The sequence below is a fragment of the Gracilinanus agilis genome, chromosome 4 (genome assembly GCF_016433145.1).
Source record: "Gracilinanus agilis isolate LMUSP501 chromosome 4, AgileGrace, whole genome shotgun sequence".
Lineage (NCBI taxonomy): Eukaryota > Metazoa > Chordata > Mammalia > Didelphimorphia > Didelphidae > Gracilinanus > Gracilinanus agilis.
In genome coordinates, this window is record NC_058133.1 from 262,643,785 (window position 1) to 262,661,363 (window position 17,579).

Below are 17,579 nucleotides of genomic sequence, written 5' to 3' on the forward strand. Positions count from 1 at the left end.
TGGGGAGGGGAGGGCAACTAGTATTGCAAATTTGGCAAAACTAAGGCATCATGAGATTTAAAAAGCAAAATTTCATTAAGTACAAATGAGAGTGTGTCAGGTGAATCTATGTTGAGGAACGTTGAGGTAGCATAGAGAAAATGGATAATTAAGCCCCAGGATATCTGGGGTTAATCTGAGAAGACTATATTAGTTTTGGAAGCACCTACTATGTTCCAGGCACTGAGCTGAGTGCTTTTTACAAATGTCTTCTCATTTGATCCTCACAACAATTCTGCAAAGTGCTATTATTATACTCAAGTTACAGTTGAGAAAACTGAGGCAAACAGAGGTTAAGTGGCTTGCCTAGGATTACACAGCTAGTAAATGTCTGAGACCAGATTTGACCTCAAATCTTTCCTAGTTCCAAACCCAACTACTCCTTGTGCCACTAGCTGCTTCTAAGTAGCCACTGTTTTGAGCCAAACTATGAAGAAAGAACAGAAATGCAAAGACTAGCAGAGAGACATTTCAGGATGGGGAATACTATAAAGGCTCAAAACAGACAAGTAGGGGGCAACTAAGTGGCTCAGTGGATTGACAGACAGGCCCAGAGACAGGAAGTCCTGGGTTCAACTCTGGTCTCAGACAAGTGTCTAGCCTTGTGACCCTGGGCAAGTCACTTGACCCCCATTGCCTAGCCCTTACCACTCTTCTGCCTTAGAACCAATACAAGTGTTGGTTCTAAGGCAGAAGGTAAGGGATAAAAAAATAAAAATAAATAAAAATAAGACAAGTGGTGTGCCAGGGACAGAGCAGGAGATGAAGGCAGAGGGAATGACAAATTTAGCCAAAAGGGCAAGTATTTTAAGGGAAAGTCTTGGAATCAAGGAAAGCTCAATTCAAATCCTGACTCAAACACTTACTAGCTCTGTCTCCCTGAGCATGTACTTATTCCTCATCTGAAAAATAAAGGAGTTGAACCTAATGAATCCCAAGGTCTCTTCCAGCTTTAAATTAAAATGTTTTCTATATTTTAAAATGATTTTATTCAAAATATTTCATTTTAAACATTCACAAAACAATCTTTTATCAATTCAATATTTTTTACATGGAAATGATGAAAGTAAAAGGGTAAACATTATAAATGTAATGTGAAATGGTCTAAGGAAAAAGAACCCAATGGAGTAATAGGGAAACATGTAGGCATTACCTAACAGCACAATAACAGAGGTTAATTTGAAAAAACAAGCATACACAAAAGACCTGACATTAGACACATCATATTTCCATATTCTTTCAAAGGCTGATATAGAAAAAAAAACAGCCCTCATGGGCTAATCTCCCAAAATTCATGATCCCATGAAAGCGGAATCCAAGGAAGGAATTCATTAGAAAAGGGGTCCATGAAATTTTGAAGTTAGGAGCCAAGGGATAACTGAAGGCTAGACTGAAGGGGCTGGATTTGACTTCAGGAGCAATAAGAAGCTACAGATTTAAGTTGCAAGGAGGGAGAAAGAGGAAACTATTAACTCATAGAGTAATAAGAACTGACATTTATGTAGTGCTATAAGGTTTCCAAGGGTAAATAAGTACATTTTATCTATTGATCCTCACAGCAGTCCTATGAGAAAATGTTAGTTTTATCCCCACCTCACAGATGAGGAAATTCAGCTTCCAAGTTAGTGAAGTCATTTGCCCAGAATCACAAAACTAGTAAATGGCAAGATATTCATTGCTCAGTCATTCCAGTCATGTCTGACTCTTTGTGACCCCATTTTGACTGGAATGGTTTTGTCATTTCCTTCTCCAGATAATTTAATAAATGAGGAAACTGAGGCAAATGGGATGAAGGGATTTATCCAGAGTCACATAGCTAGGAAGTGTCTGAGGCTGGATTTGAACTCAAGAAGATAAGCCTTCCTGTCTTTAGGCCCAGCACTTTATCCTCTGAGCCACTTGGCCACCCAGAACCAGGATTAAACCCCAAGTTTCTGACTCCAAAGCCATTGCTCTTTTCTCTACCATCTCTGTGACAGTCCTGACCATTGATCCTAATTTTCCATTCTGCTTCTTTGCTTTGGAAAAATCAATTCGATTTAATAAATGTCTACTATGTGTGCAAAGCACTGTGCATGGTACTCAGTCCCTCATGGCCTTCTTTCCCATTCTCATCAGTTTTTTTCCCATCCTGAGCTGGAGTAGGGACTCCCTGGGTTGAAGCAGCAAGCTTAATAAATGTTCATTAAAACTGAAGCCTGACTACCATGACTGATGCTGAAAGAGAAGTGGGGGAAAGAAGTAGATAGAGGAGCAAATAACTCCCAGATTCATTCAATAAACCAGGTAAGGGACTAAAAAGAGTTGGGATGGGTAGAAGTGAAAGAGGAGAAACACGAAAAGATGGTTTAGGGCAGGATATGTGAAAACCTTTCCCCACGCCATCTTCATGTCCTTTTCCTGCAGAGACTATAATCTCCAGCTCCCATTTGGTACTCCCAAAAGTTTCTCTCCTCTCCTAAGTGGGCCCTTGAAGTAATGAATGGTTGGAGATTTCAGACATAGCCTGATAGGGGCTGTTCTTTTTTAGAAGTCTTTATTTTAAACCCACACTCTGGTCTCCTAGCTGAGAGCTTTACAAACCTCTGAAGAGCTTGGAATGTCCCCTCCATTAGGGCATTTTACCTTCTCTGGACTGTGCTAGGGATCTACAAACCAATTCTTCTGTTGTCCAGTCATTTCAGTTGTGTTCAACTCTGCATGATTCCATTTGGGGGGGGGGGAGGTGTTCTTGACAAAGATACTGGAGTGGTTTACCATTTCCTTCTCCAGATGAGGAAACTGAGGCAAACAGGGTTACATGGTTTGCCCAGGGTCACACAGCTAGTAAGTATCTGAGGCTAGATTTGAACTCAGTAAGATGAATCTTCCTAACTCTAGGCCCAGAACTCTATCCACTGCACCATCTAGCTACCTTAGGGCAACTGTGGGGACCTGGAATTGGGGATAACTGTCAGTTTTCAAATCACTGATACAAGCTCCTATTAGCCACCTTATTAATGGCATTCATTCTCCCTATTAAAACTTTCTCTCAGGAAAGGATATAGTAAGTTCATCCATACTAAAATGTAGATAGCTCAGTGTTTTCTACACTAGGAATATTCACTTTTTAACCATAGAAAAAGTCTTAAGCCAAAGGAACAAAGTTCTAACTGTGAAATTTTAGGCTTCTTTGACCAGATGAAAGAGATACTCTTGGGTCAGGAGAATTTCCTGAGCCCCTGAAATCACTCTGTTCTCTGGATTTCTATCAAGTCTGGCCCTAGTGGGATCTAAGGACTTATAAAGGAGTGTACAGCCTCTGAAACATCCACTGCCTATGTTCTGAACATAAGAGGTACCCAGCCCAGGGGAGTCTGCACTGAGGATACTCCTTTGGGAGGATGCTGGCAGAGATCCCACTTGATCTTTATCCCCTCTCCCCTAACAGATGTGGATGAATGTGTGGAGGGCACTGACAATTGCCACATTGATGCCATTTGCCAGAACACACCTCGTTCCTATAAGTGCATCTGCAAGTCTGGCTACAGTGGAGATGGCAAGCACTGCAAAGGTGAGGCTGGGGAGAAGAGGAGCCTAGAGGAGACAGTCAGCCAAAAAGATCTGGCAAGTCATGACCAGCCCTCAACTTAGAGGGGAAAGAGAATGAAAGAGAATCTCCTAGTATGAGAACTTCTATCCTTGGATTCCAGCCCTTAGGTGGGAAGAGAGGGAACCCAGGAAGATTTGAATGGTTGTTGGTGGACTTGGTGGGTGGATGGGTGGGGGGGACTGATCACTGTCTTAGCCTTTCATTCTCTCATAGATGTGGATGAATGTGAGAGAGATGACAATGCTGGTTGTGTACATGAGTGTGTTAACATCCCTGGTAACTACCGATGCACCTGCTATGATGGCTTCCACCTGGCACACGATGGACATAATTGTTTGGGTGAGCAAGGGGACTTGATAGAAGGAGGGAGGGAGATCACAAACATTTCTTAGGTAGGGTGGTGGGACAGTAAAATTTCGTTCTTCAGGGCTACCTGCCAGGATTAATATCTATACCTAAGAGCCTGGAGTACCCGACTTCTGAAACAAGCAGGAAATGGTTATTCTCTAATTAGAAACATCCCCAAAAGAGGAATTCATCCTGCACATGGATGGGAAAAATTCTAGGGGCAATGATGAAAAATATTTTGAATTTAGGTGCTTTGAGATAGATCTAGAAGTGGGGTATATGCCACTTTCATTCAGCTGGTGCCAAAGAACACTATCAAGGGAAGAACCACCTTCAAGGGAAGTCTACACAGAATAATTCACACACACACAGAGGTTCTTCCTTTCATCCAACTTCAAGGAAGTCCATACAAAATATACATACACACAGAGGTTCCCTTGTCTCCTCATTTCTGATCCTGCCCCATTCTGCTCTGCTTGTCTCTCTATGAGAAGAGGAGGGCAAATGGAGAAGAGAATAAGAGGACTAGCACCCCTTAGCCAAGGGCTGTTCATAGAGCTCTAGTGCTTAGTGTTCAGAAATTAGAAGTCCCTAAAGTGGAAGATTTCTATATGAACTGGAAGAACCTCCAGGAACTGATGCAGAGTGAAATGAACAGAACCAAGAGAACATTATACACAGAAAATGAAACATTGTGGAACAATACAATGTAATTGGCTTTGCTAATACAAGACAATCCCAAGGGACTTATGAGAAAGAATGCTATCCACATGGAGAGAAAGAACTGTGGGAGTAGAAACAGAGAAGAAAAACAAATGACTTATCATTTGATTAACTGGATATATGATTTGGGACTTTGGTTTTAAAAGAATGCTTTATTGCAAAAACAAATAATATGGAAATTGATATAAGTGATAAATTTGTATTACCCAATGGAATTGCTTATTATATCTGAGAATAGGGAGGGAAGAGGGGAGGGAGAGAAAACAAAATATGTAAGCATGGAAAAATATTTTAAAAGGAAAGAAAAAAAAGAAGTCCCTAAAGACCCTGAACTTCAGGTCTTGGTCTGAGCAGATCTAGGATATTTGGTAGGGAAATTGTATGGGAATGAAAAGGCAGAACAAGAAAGTAGTCTTTGCCCAGATTCTTCTTAGGGGTAAAAACTAGGAGAAGGAAAGGATTTGTGATGGAACCCAATATTATTGGCTCTACCATTTATATAGGGCAGTGATGATGAACCTTTTAGAGATGGAATGCCAAACCCCCACCCCCACCCCCAGACTGAGTGTCTTGCCCCTCCACCAAGTGCCAGGTATGCCCTGTCCCCCCTCTTTACCTCACACAGGAGAGGGAGAAAGCTCTCCCATTGGGCTACTGGGCAGAGAAGTGGGTAAAGTGAGGAATGCCCTCAGAAAGTATAAAGAGGGGGAGAGGAGTGGCCTAATCACTCTGCTCCCCTCCAGCTCTGCCACCTGTGAGCCACCCATCTTACCCCCTGTGCACTCCCATTGGGCTGCTAAGGCAGAGGGGCAGAGCATGTGAAAAAAATGTCATTTGGCAGGGGAGGGGGAGTAGCTCCATCAGAGTCCCTCTGCCTTTCTAGTAACAAACTCTTGGGGGGGTACAGCTGAGTGCCTACAAAGAGTGCTCTGCATACCATCTTTGGCACTCGTGTCATAGGTTCACCATCACTGATAAAGGGCTTTAAGGCTTCCATAGGCATTTACATATGCCATCACAGGTGATCCTCACAATTACCATTTGAGGTAGGTGCTATTATTATCTCCATTTTACAGATAAAGATGCTAGGGCTAAGTGATTTGCTGAGGGTCTCACAGCTAATAAGAATCTGAGACAGGATGTGAATTTGAGTCTCTCCAAATTTCATGTCCCATACTCTATCCAATGCACCACCTTGATGCTCCCAATTTATTGCTAATCCCAGGGCCAAAGAAAGAGAAGAAATCACAGGATCATAAAGGGAAGAGTAAAGAGGAGGATCTGAATCCATAACAGCATACTGGTCCAAGATCTACTTCACTTGATCTCTAACCTTCCCAAATTGACTACTTCCTTAAGATCATCAGCTAAGGAGAGCCTTCTTGCTCTGGAACTAAGTGTATAAGCCAAGACTCATAGGCTTTGAGGGCAACTAGATGGCTCAGTGGATTGAAAGCCAGAACTAGAGATAGGAGGTCCTGGGTTTAAATACAGCCTCAGACACTTCCTAGCTGTGTGACTGTGGGCAAGTCACATAACCTCCATTGCCCAGAACTTACCACTTTTCTGCCTTGGAATCAAGATATTGATTCCAAGATGGAAGTTTAAAAAACAACAAAAAAGACTGCTTGGCCCTAGTTCTGCCCTACTCTCTGTATTTATCCTGTACCTTCATGCCTTCACCTTCATGACTCCATGCCTTCACCTCAGCCACACAGCCCTAGATCCCAGGCTGACCAGGGTTCATACCCTGGACTACTCTTTCATTACTATGATAACTCTTATCCTTATGCTACAGAGCTTCTGGCATTCGGATATGGGCAACAGTGGATGAGAAACTCTAAAAGCAACACAAGTCAGACAGAAAAGCTGCCTGGAGGGCTGGCCATCTGGGGCTCCAGAGTTCTTTTGCCACATCTCAACTCCCTGGGGGCCTAATTGTCCTATGAAGAAATAAGGCTGAGCCCTGAACAATAGGAGTGAATGGAGGTAGTCGGAACTAAAACTGGAGCAGAGTCAAAGACAGAGAAAAAAGGAAAGGAAAAAGAAAAAAGGGTGGGAAAGGGCTGAATATGAAAACCTGAACAGGGACTGAGGTGGACAGACATGAGGATAGGAAGAGAGGAAAAGTCTCCTGAATTTTTTTTCCTATAAGTGAATCTCAAGCCTAAGAATGGTTGGGATAGAGGTCAGCCTCCTCTGCTAATGCCCACTGTATATAGCAGAGATGCTCTGGGATAGTAAGGGTCAGCAGAGGGGAAGGGGGTGCATCCAAGGCTCTCAAAGGGACTGTCTTTACCCCTTGGGTCCGGCTGAACAAAGAGGGACCCACAATGTTGTTTGGAATGCCCTGGTGAGCAGGGTTCAGGAGATGTACTAAAGGGGCTGAGAGGGTTTGAAAGAGCCTGGAAGCTGGGGTGTAGAACATCAAGAAAGCTTGACTCAGAGGTGTGAGGGTATAAGTTTGGGGTGAACCCCTCTGCCCTCTCTCAGTCCCTCAGAGCCCAGGGTGTGGCCTGGCTGCTCCACTATCATCCTCCATCCCTCCCTCCCAGACTGCTACACTTTGTTTTGTTAAACCAAAATAGGAGAGTCTGGGGAGTGTGGCAGTAAGCCCAGGCTGGGGGTGGGGGGAAGGGAGAGGATGGTGGGAAAGGGAAGAGAGGAAGAGAGAATATTGGGGCCTTTGGCCTGTCCAGAGAAATGGACACTTCCCCACAAAGAGCCTGGAAACTTGGTCTGCCTTTCCCCTCCCTCAGCTCTGATTTCACAGGCATAGGACCCTCACTAAATTCTTTTTTTCTAATTTATTTTATTTTATGCTTCTTATAAGCATCATAACCCCTTCTCTATCTCTTGAGATCCCTATTTCATTAACTCCTTTTTCAGCTTACTCTTCCAGGTCTGGGCATAGCACCTATGTGGGACCCATCACCAGACTCCCTCTCTCCACTTCCCTGACCCTGAGCTTTGCCCTTCTGGTTTATATTTCCATGCTAAGCCCAGGAGGCAATGGTGTGTGCTGAATTGGAGTGGGGGGAGGGGGAGAAGACTTGCTCCAGTTACTAAAGATAACACATCATAGTGTATTGGGAAAGGCACTGTATTTAGAGTCAAATTCTGCTGCTTGTTGTCATGTCTGTGTCACTCTCCACTGGGCCTCATTTTTCTCCTCTGTAAAATGAGAAGGCTGGACTAAGTGATCACCAAAGCCCCTTACAGCCCCTTCTCCTATGATTCTTTCTTCCCAGGGCCCCCGAGGTACAGGAGAGGGATGGAGAGGAGGTGGGAAGGGATTGTTAAGCTGTCGTACCCTTCCACACTCAGGGGCTACTGTCTGGGTTACTTACTGTCCCCTGCTTCACTTCCCCAGGTCCTGGATGGTCCCTAATGCTTCCTTAAGTTTGGGTTTTTTTAAGCCCTTACCTTCTTGATTCTAAGGCAGAAGAGTGGTAAGGACTAAGCAATTGGGGTTAAATGACTTGCCCAGAGTTATACAGCTAGGGAGTGTCTGAGGCCAGATTTGAACCCAGGTCCACCCAACTCAAAGCCTGGTACTCTATCCATTGTGCTACCTAACTGCCCCCCCCCTTAACCTTTTTTTTATCTGCAGATGTGGATGAATGTGCTGAGGGCAATGGAGGCTGTCAGCAGAGCTGTGTCAACATGATGGGCAGTTATGAGTGCCTCTGTCGAGATGGCTTCTTCCTCAGCGACAACCAGCATACCTGTATCCAGCGGCCAGAAGGTCAGTACCCCAGTTTGGAGAATAATCACTTCCTTTCCTGACCCTGGTTAAGCCCTTATTTCTGTTACCTCTAGACCCTTCTTATCGTTTGCTATCTCATCCACATGACTCAGTGGAATCCCCTATAATTGCTTCACTGTGCCCAGGGATCCCATGAAGACTTAGTTCCACAGGGTCCCTGTAGGTTACAAGAGAAGTTAGAATCTTGTTGCAGCTGGGAGGAGAGAAGCAGAGACAGACAGACAGACAGAGAGAGATACAGAGACAGAGAAAGAAATACAGAGAGACAAATAATGAGAATAGTTCCACTTTGAGCTGAGGAGTCAGTATAAAATTAATGTTGGGGAAGGGTTGGGATAAATGAATGTTCAGTGTAATCTCAAGGCTAGAAGTCAGCATAGGGCTAGAGATTGGTATAGAGGAGGGGTAAAGGTCGATGTAATCATCATCATCATGATAATAATAGCTAACATTTATATAGGGCACACCATATAACAGGCACTGCACTGAGGGCTTTACAGTTTCATTAGATCTTACAACAACTCTGGGAGATAGTTTCTACTTTATCCTCATTTTATAGATGTAGATGGAGACAAACAGAAGTAAAATGAATTGCCCAGGGTCAAACATCTAGTAAGTGTCTGAGGCTGACTCCAGGCCCAGAGTTCAATCCACTGAGGCACCTAGCTGCTTAGCAGTGTAGGGTTAGGATGAGCATAGGCTCAGTGTGTTTTAATTGTAGGACCGGAGTCAATGTGAGGGTAGGGTGAGTATGAGAAGCTTATTCAAGCATAGATTTGAGAATAAATATTGGGTTGAGATAAGTTTGTGGTAAATGGGATTTGTGGGCAGTATGCCATATGTATCTAAGTAGGGTAAAACTCTAAACACCTGGGCTTGCCATGGCAGGGGGTTCAACATTCAGCCCTTTGTGCTGAAAATACCTAAAGACCTTCCATGTTTTGGTTTGGGATGGAGGCTGTGGAATCAGATGCAGAGCAGAGGGGATGGGATGCTTTGGCCCTATGGGGCTCATGTCACTACCCACTGAAGGGAGCTAAAACCTCCCCAACTACAGATGCCTTAACTGCTATCTGAAGAGTGGCTGCCTCCCATGTAAGTAATGAAGGACAAGAGGAGTTGTGTAGTATATCTTCTAGTGTCCTCATATCTGATGGCATTTACTTTCTGTCCCATCCATTTGCTACATTATATACTTGTCCTTATGGTGTTAGCTCACTTTTCATACGTATGTCATCTCCCTGAAGACAGGGACACTTTCCTATAATTTTCTGTATCCTGCTGTGCATAAATCCATAGATGGGTGCTTAGAAGGCATTTCCTAGAATGGAAGGCTCGGCAGACTGAGACTCCCTAGGAGGAAGCATAAATAGGCAACACTATATACTTTGAATGAATGGATGCCTGATCTAGGTTTATTGTGCCAACTGGTACCTGGCATAGAGTGGCACGTCGGTATCCATGGAAGTGTACTAAGAACAAAGAAAGGCTTCTCAGATCCAGGGTTAGCTACTTCCCTCTAAGATAAGGTTGGAGAGAGGTTAGGACCTTCCGGCTCACCAAGCCCCATTCTCCAAGCAGTTCCCCGACTCCCTGTGCCCAGAGGCTGCACGGCTGGTATATTCTTCTTCCTCTTTAGAAGGAATGAACTGCATGAACAAGAACCATGGCTGTGCCCATATATGCCGTGAAACACCCAAGGGTGGTATTGCCTGTGAATGCCGCCCAGGTTTCGAACTTACCAAGAACCAGCGAGACTGCAAATGTAAGTTGGGGTGCTGGAGAAAGGAAGAGAAAAGTATAAGTAATGGAGAGAAGGGCTTAGAGGGCAGGAGGGGGTGGGGCATGGTTGGAAAGAGAGTGGTGGAGGAAAGAAATATGGGGAAGGAAAGGACCAGAGGACTCTGAAAAGAAACCACTGAACAAGCTGGGTCAGTGTTCTTAATTTAGGGGTAGTAACTAGGGAGAACTTAATCACTTAGCACTTCATTGTTCACCTCTCCCCTGACTTATAGTGACATGTAACTACGGCAATGGTGGCTGTCAGCATACATGTGATGACACAGAACAAGGACCCAAGTGTGGATGCCATGTCAAGTTTGTGCTACACACTGATGGAAAGACATGCATTGGTGGGTAAATCTCTAAGGGAAAGACATGGAAACTGGCAAATGGGCACTGGGTAAAAGTGAAGCAGGGGTAGGGAGGAGCCCAAATAATTACATTTACACCAAATGGGCATCCTGGGGACAGATGCTATTGTGGGGGTTGGGGGGTACATGGAGGGTCCTAGCTCAACATGGAGCCCTGGATCCAGGCCACTGCTAGCCCTGGCATAAGAGACATTAGAAACCTCAACTGCTCTGAGATGAAAGAAGAGAGGGAAGGAGACAACTTTGCTGGAAGGGGTAAGGATGGAGGGAAGAACTGTAGAAATGAAGCTGTTTGCCCCTGAAAAGACTCTTTGGTTTATCCAATCTCTGACAGTGACTGACGGAATTTAACATGACTTGGCATAATCCTCTTTGCACACCTAAATGGTGGAAGAAATGGGATGAGGCAGTCAGATACCTTTCTCAGCTGTAGGAAGCAGGACCTGGAAGAGGTTGGGATTCTCCTGGCTCTAAGGACCTTTCCCTTCTCTTCTATATCATGTTCTTGTCTCCTTTTGCTCTCTTTCAGGCACCTCCCCATCACAGCCACTTTCTCTCCTCTTTTCCTTCCTAACTTGAATGGTATTCCCTCTCAGCTTTCCCCTTATGCCCTTATATCCTTTCTCTCCCTCAGAAGCTCTAGGCCCTCACCTACCCCAATCCCAGGCTTCTACTTCCTTAGTCTTTGCTTATCTGTATCTTGACCCCATTTCCTTAGTTTTTCAGCCCTACACACTGTCTCTCAAGTCACAGGGTCAAATTAAGTCCCAAGCAATTCAGTTCACCAAGCATTTAATGCCTCTTAGAGACAAGAAGAAAAATCAATTTCCCAGGGAGGTAAGGAAGGAGGTGGCAAAAGGCAGTGTTTCAGAGAGGTGAGAGACCAAAAAGGGCCTTAACCTGGAGAGCCCTTCGGTTCAGTTCGACAGGGCTCTGCTGGACTAAGTCTGGCCAGGGTCCGAATCCTGAGCGATGCAGGAGCTCTTATTATGCGTGGCCAAAAGAAACACAAGAGTATGTGGTTGTTCCCTGAACTACAGTCAACCCCAAACCCCTTTTTTGCACTTCTTGGCTTCTCCCACAGAGCTTGTTTTCTTTGATGGGTATTTCAGAACAGCCACCACAGGCAATAAAATGGCAGGAATCTTAATAACAGCTCCCATTTCTATAGCGCTTTTAAGTTTACAAAGCATTTTCCCTGCAACCAATATTATTACTCATATAGATAATAAGGAAATAAAAGCTCCAGGGGCTTAAGTGTTTTTGCCCAAGATCACACAGCTAGAATGGAGAAGGTGGAATGTCTTTGATTGGTCCCCTACACATCCTAATAATGCACACCTCGTGTAACATTCAATGTCAATAGTCCCTCACCCCAGAGATCCAACCGTTACACTCTAAGCTGTGCTCCCCCTTCCCCCAGACCACAAGAACAGAGGGTCTTTTTGCACTCAAAGATATCCAAGTTTGTCATGTGTTTGTGTACAACTTCCCTTAGTCACCACCATCCCTCATGGGTCTTCCTTATTTTAAGTTTAAATCCCTCCTACTAAGTTTTCTCTCCTTGTATTCATCTTTAATTAAGGCCTTTTTGGGGGGTATTTGTAGGGTCTTCACTTTTTCAGATTAGATTGTTCCAGATTCTTTCATTTTTTTCTCTTTTCCCAACACTCTCTGGGGCTCTCTTCTCTCATCCCACCTATTCCCTATAGTCCTCCGAAGTCAGAGAGCTCAGAACGATTCTTGGTCATAGTCTGGACTAGGCTTAAGACTGGTAGAGAAATTGCCTGGTTTCTTTTTATTAGGATATCCCATGGTCATGCTTTAAAATTTTTTTTATTACTTTTTTTTTAATCAAGGATGCTCCACATTGATGCCTGTTTATCTTTCTACCTCCTATATCCTTTTTTTTTTAACCCTTACCTTTTGTCTTAGAATCAATAGTAAGTATCAATTCCAAGGCAGAAGAGAAATAAGGGCTAGGAAATTGAGGTTAAGTGACTTGCCCAGGGGCACACAACCAGGCAGTGTCTGAGGCCAAATTTGAACCCAAGACTTCCCATCTCCAGGCCTAGCTCTCTATCCACTGAGCCCTCTAGCTGCCCCTTCCATATCCTTTTCTTTTAACCTGTCTCATAACCAACAGAGAATGTGGTTGTTCCCTGAATTGTAGTGGGTCCCTTTTCCAACACCTCTCCCCTTCCCCTAGAGAGTTAATTTTCTGTCTTTCTCTTGCTCTCACATTCTCCCCATTCCAAGTTTATTAGTGGAAGGAGCCTTTTGAAGAATGTTTGGGGATGACAGAGCTTTTAGTCTATTTAGAAAGACTGAGACAATTAGTCTCAGAGGCAAGAAAAATGCATTCAACTAGGGGCTAGAAAGTTGGAGTTTAGTCATTATCTTTGCCATCAGTATGCTGTGTGACCTTAGGTAAATGCCTAACTCTCTGGACCCTGCATTTCCCATCTATAACAGAAGATAGGTAATCCTAGCCCCTGTGTGGTGTAGTGAGGAAAATAAGATGCCAGAAAGGAAGAGGGCTCTGGAAATAAAGTGGCTTTGTTACTTGGGGCTCTGCTGGCTCCCGTCCACGGGGCAGGAGCTAGGGCCCAGAGGGCCAGGTGTCTCCTGCCCAGCATCTAAACAGCTTTTTTACAATGTCAAACAGGGGAAAGGCGGCTAGAGCAGCACATCCCCCCCCAGGCCGTTTCTAATGGTAAATATATCTGCTCTCTCCGTGCTCCCATGCTCGCTCGCTTGCTTAGGGAGGGGCTAACCCGCTGGGGGCTCCCACTAACTGCATGCCCCACCAGGCCTGCCCCCAGCCTCACCATGAGCCCTACTGAGGGGAAAGGAGGGTGGCAAGAATCCTGGGCCCCCAAGAGCTGGCCAAAGAGTCTTTGTCAATCTTGCTTGTCTTTATTCTTCCTATTTCCTTTGCTCTCCATTTCCCTGCTTCTGTTTTTTCTTCCTCCTTCTGCCTCTAGGTCTTCCTCACCCATTTTTCCTTTGAGTTCTTGACTGTCCTTCTGACATAACTGCCTCTTCTGATCCTTTTCTATACAGCTAAAGGTCCAAGCAGCTCCACCCTGCATATTTCTCCATGTAGCCAGGGATGGGGATGATGATAGTCAAAGGCATCCTCTCCCAATGGTGCTTGCTTCTCAGACCCCTGATTCCCTTAGTTCTACCCTCCAAACTCCTAGCCCTCTAAAACCCCGCAGGGTTTTTTTCTTTTTCTTTTTTTTTTTTCCTTTACCCTCCTTTTTTTCTTCCCCAGTGCTTTTTTAAGAAGCCATGGGTCGGTAAACTGGAGAGCAGACGACTGGAGACTTAAATTGTCCTGTCCTCCTCTCCTAGAAATGGCTGCCCTGCTCTAATTACAGCAGCTAGTGCTCTGCTTGCTAGGACCCCTTTAGAGAGAGGCATTTTCTGTTACCAGTGTTATCTACTTTCTGCCCCTAGTGCTTCTCTTCCTCCTTAGGATCCCAAGAAGGTGGCTGAGATAATGTTCCTATTCCTCTCACCTGGAGCTCTACTAGTCCTAGCCCCACTTTCAGAACCTTAGTAGCTCCTACATCAAAGTTGGGGATGGGAGGAGACTTCAGGGTTCCATCCTAACGTTCTCAAAATCTCCACATTGGTCTGGAGAAACCTGGGAGAGTCTGAGTCTAGGATACACCTAAGCAGTTCTGAACTCATTAAGATCCTACATCCCCTTTTAGGAAAGTCAAGTTGAAGCAAAACAAAACTCTAGAATCTAGGAGGGAGGATGAGAAAGGAGATAAGCTGGATAAAGCACTGTGACCCATTTGAATAAAATGCCATCCCTTTGGTACGGTCCTAGCTCCTATGTATAAGGAGGGGATGGGACATGTCGAAAGGCAGAAGTGAGTTATTCCCAGGATATCCTAAATCCTGGTCCCGCTCCCTATAGTAATAGGGCCTCAACTTGTGGGTCAAAGACTACTCGAGCTGACAGAAGATTCTAGTGCTCATCTTATCCACGTCCTGGTTTCTAAGTTTCTGCTGCTTCTTTGGGAATCCCAAGATTCTTTATTAGGGACTCCTAGAAAGCAAAAACCTAAAGATTTTTTATTTTAAAGGAGAGTCTCAAGCTAATAAATGGGCAATTTTCCTTCCATCTAATCTGAACCTCTTCTGTTTAAGTCTCCTTCCTCTTGCTCAAACCTCAGGAAAGAAGGGGAATAGCTTCAACCCTCTAAACCAGGGGTCGGCAACCTTTTTGGCCGTGAGAGCCATAAACGCCACATTTTTTAAAATGTAATTTCGTGAGAGCCGTACAGTGCTCACAGTGCACATTTCTGTAACAGCACCTGAAAAAAAATTGACTTTATGGCTCCTGCAGAAAGAGCCATATGTTGCTGACCCCTGCTCTAAACCCTTTCCTCAGATATGGATTCTTTCCGAGACTGGAAAATCTGTAGAGTCAGGGAAGAGACAACAGAAGGAACATAGCTTGAATGTAATGGTTTTTATTAGGTCTCAAACGATTGCCTCTTTGCTCTGTTGACTCTCCATCTCTTTTATCCCATATTCCCAAGACATTCCCTCCCCTCTGCACCATTTCTCTCCCATATCCATCTTCCCTCAAACTCTACAGATGTTTTTGCTGATGAAATGAGGAGAAAAAATGCCTTTATGAGCTCAAGAGCATCTGGCCTGATTCCATCCTGGGCAACACAAAAGGAAATAGGCCCGAACTGGGCAGGCTTTAGGCTAGAGGCGATGCACTTTCCGATACTCAGGGTGGAAAGTACTTGAACCAGGAGAGGTTGTGGTGTCTCCTCCAGAGATGAATAGGTACTTTTCAGCCTGGACCCAGTGACCTCTGGGAATTCCTCTATGGTCTGAGGACTGGAGGCTACTGGGCCCAGGCTGACCTGCCCCTCCTCCATGTCCTTGGGTAAAGTCTCTCCCAGCCCACCCCCACCCCTCTTATAAGAAGGGGATGGAGGATGGGAAGAAAGGGGAGCCCTATCTACTCATCTCTGTTGCTGACAGACAGACCCACTCTAGCTCCTTCCACCCCTACTTGACTTTTCCCCCCTTTAAACTCCTCCTACCCACCCCCACCCCCCTTCAGCACATTCCTGCTTGACAGCTCTGGCTTGTACCTGCCTCGCTGCTGTCCACCTTGTTTCAATCAAGTTGGGGGCAGGGAAGCTGACTGCTTGGCTGCACTTGCAGGGGGAAAGAAGGGGGGATGGGAGCCTGGACTTCAAGACTCTGCCTAAGACTGAGTGAGGGCACCAAGGGGGCCGAGGCCTCCCATTCTGGGCCTTGCTTGCCTCTGCTGACCTTGAGGTGGGGGGGCCCCTCGTGGTCGGTAACATTCTTTTCCTTCCTCCCCGACTTCCCCCCAAAACAGAGACATGCGCAGTCAACAATGGTGGTTGTGACAGCAAGTGCCACGATGCGGCCACTGGTGTCCACTGCAGCTGCCCTGTGGGCTTCATGTTACAGCCTGACAGAAAGACCTGCAAAGGTAAGGCAAGCCCCTGGACTGAGGACACAGGCAGGAGGAGAGACCAGGAGGTCCCCTCCTCTCAGGAATGGTGCCCAGGACCCAGAGCAACTAGGACCAAGTCTCTCTTGCCTCTGCTCAGGGAAGACCCTCTAACTTCAAAGAGTAGAAAATATCTCTCTGCCCTACAACTGGCAATGGCTACTCACCTCTCATTCGGGAGCAGGGAGAGTAGAAGGAAGGATGAATTCTCTTAACATACCTGTCAGGAATTCTTAGCAAATACTCCTGCTCATACTACCCCCAAGTTTTATATCACCCCATTGTAGAATTATTGTATTTAAGAACCAGAAGAGAACTTAAGAGATCATTTTCTCAAAACTTCTCATTTTTCAAATGAAGAAATCATGTCTTGGTTCTCAATGGAGGCAGGAAGATTGGGGTGTAGGGATTGAGGGCAGATTTTTGCTGATTAAAAAAGATAGGGCAGCTAGGTGCCTCAGTGGATTGAGAGCTAGGCCCAGGGATGAGAAGTCCTGGGTTCAGATTTGGCCTCACACACTTCCTAAGTGAACAAGTCACTTAACCCCCATTGCCTGGCCTTTACCACTTTAACCCTCGTTGCCTAGCCCTTACTTCTCTTCTGCCTTAAAACCAATACACAGTATTGATTCTAAGATGGAAAGTAAGGGTTAAAAAAAAAAAAGATATATATGTATATATTTCTCCCAAAATATATAACTTCCCCCCCAAGCACACACACATATATATACATATATATAATTTAGATTTATTTAAATTAAATCTAACATTTAAATTATATATAGATATGTAGTTATAAATTGTAAAAAAAGACTAAGTCCTAAAGAGTTGAATTGACTTGCCAAAGATCACATAGCTCATTAGTGGTAAATTAAGGACTAGAACCCAGGTCTCCCAACTTCCAGGTCAGTCTTTATTTTTTCTTAATTCTACATGTTTTTATCGTGCCAGTTCTTCCATCCACATTTCTCAACTCAGTCCAAGGGGTTCAGTAATACAGTGAGTGTATCTCTAGTTCTTTGATTCTAGTCTCCATTCTACCCACTTCCTAATCCCATCTCTTCTTTTCTCTCTCTCCTCTTTCCATTCTTCACCATCTCCTTCACACACACACACACACACATACCTCATTAAGGAATTGTGCCAATAATAACTGGCTTACTCCTAGTCTGGAAAGGAAGGATGGAGGGAAAGGGGAGGGAGGCTGATAGCAGTGTAAGCCCTCACTATACCCTGATGCCTGATGTCATAGGCATGTTCTCTGCCCATTTTGGTGGCATTATCTTTGCTGCCTTCTTCTCCTTGGATTTTGGGAAGTATTTGCTCCATTTTCTGTCTCTCCTTCCCCCTCCCCTCCACCCCTCAAATAATCAGTTGCATGAGGGAGAAAGTCCAATTGAAAGCCCTGACCCATCAGCATGTGTT

The 17,579-nt window shown here is 44.8% G+C and overlaps 1 protein-coding gene across 1 annotated transcript in view; it reads left to right on the plus strand.

Annotated features, from left to right (window-relative positions):
• The window catches only part of SCUBE3 (signal peptide, CUB domain and EGF like domain containing 3), a 47,345-nt gene that overhangs the window by 18,368 nt on the left and 11,398 nt on the right, over positions 1–17,579 (plus strand). The window contains exons 2-8 of the mRNA XM_044672103.1: positions 3,470–3,592; positions 3,845–3,970; positions 8,316–8,450; positions 10,111–10,236; positions 10,487–10,603; positions 13,293–13,340; positions 16,017–16,133. Of these exons, the coding sequence (XP_044528038.1) occupies positions 3,470–3,592; positions 3,845–3,970; positions 8,316–8,450; positions 10,111–10,236; positions 10,487–10,603; positions 13,293–13,340; positions 16,017–16,133 (792 nt within the window). The remainder of the gene's footprint in view (positions 1–3,469; positions 3,593–3,844; positions 3,971–8,315; positions 8,451–10,110; positions 10,237–10,486; positions 10,604–13,292; positions 13,341–16,016; positions 16,134–17,579) is intronic.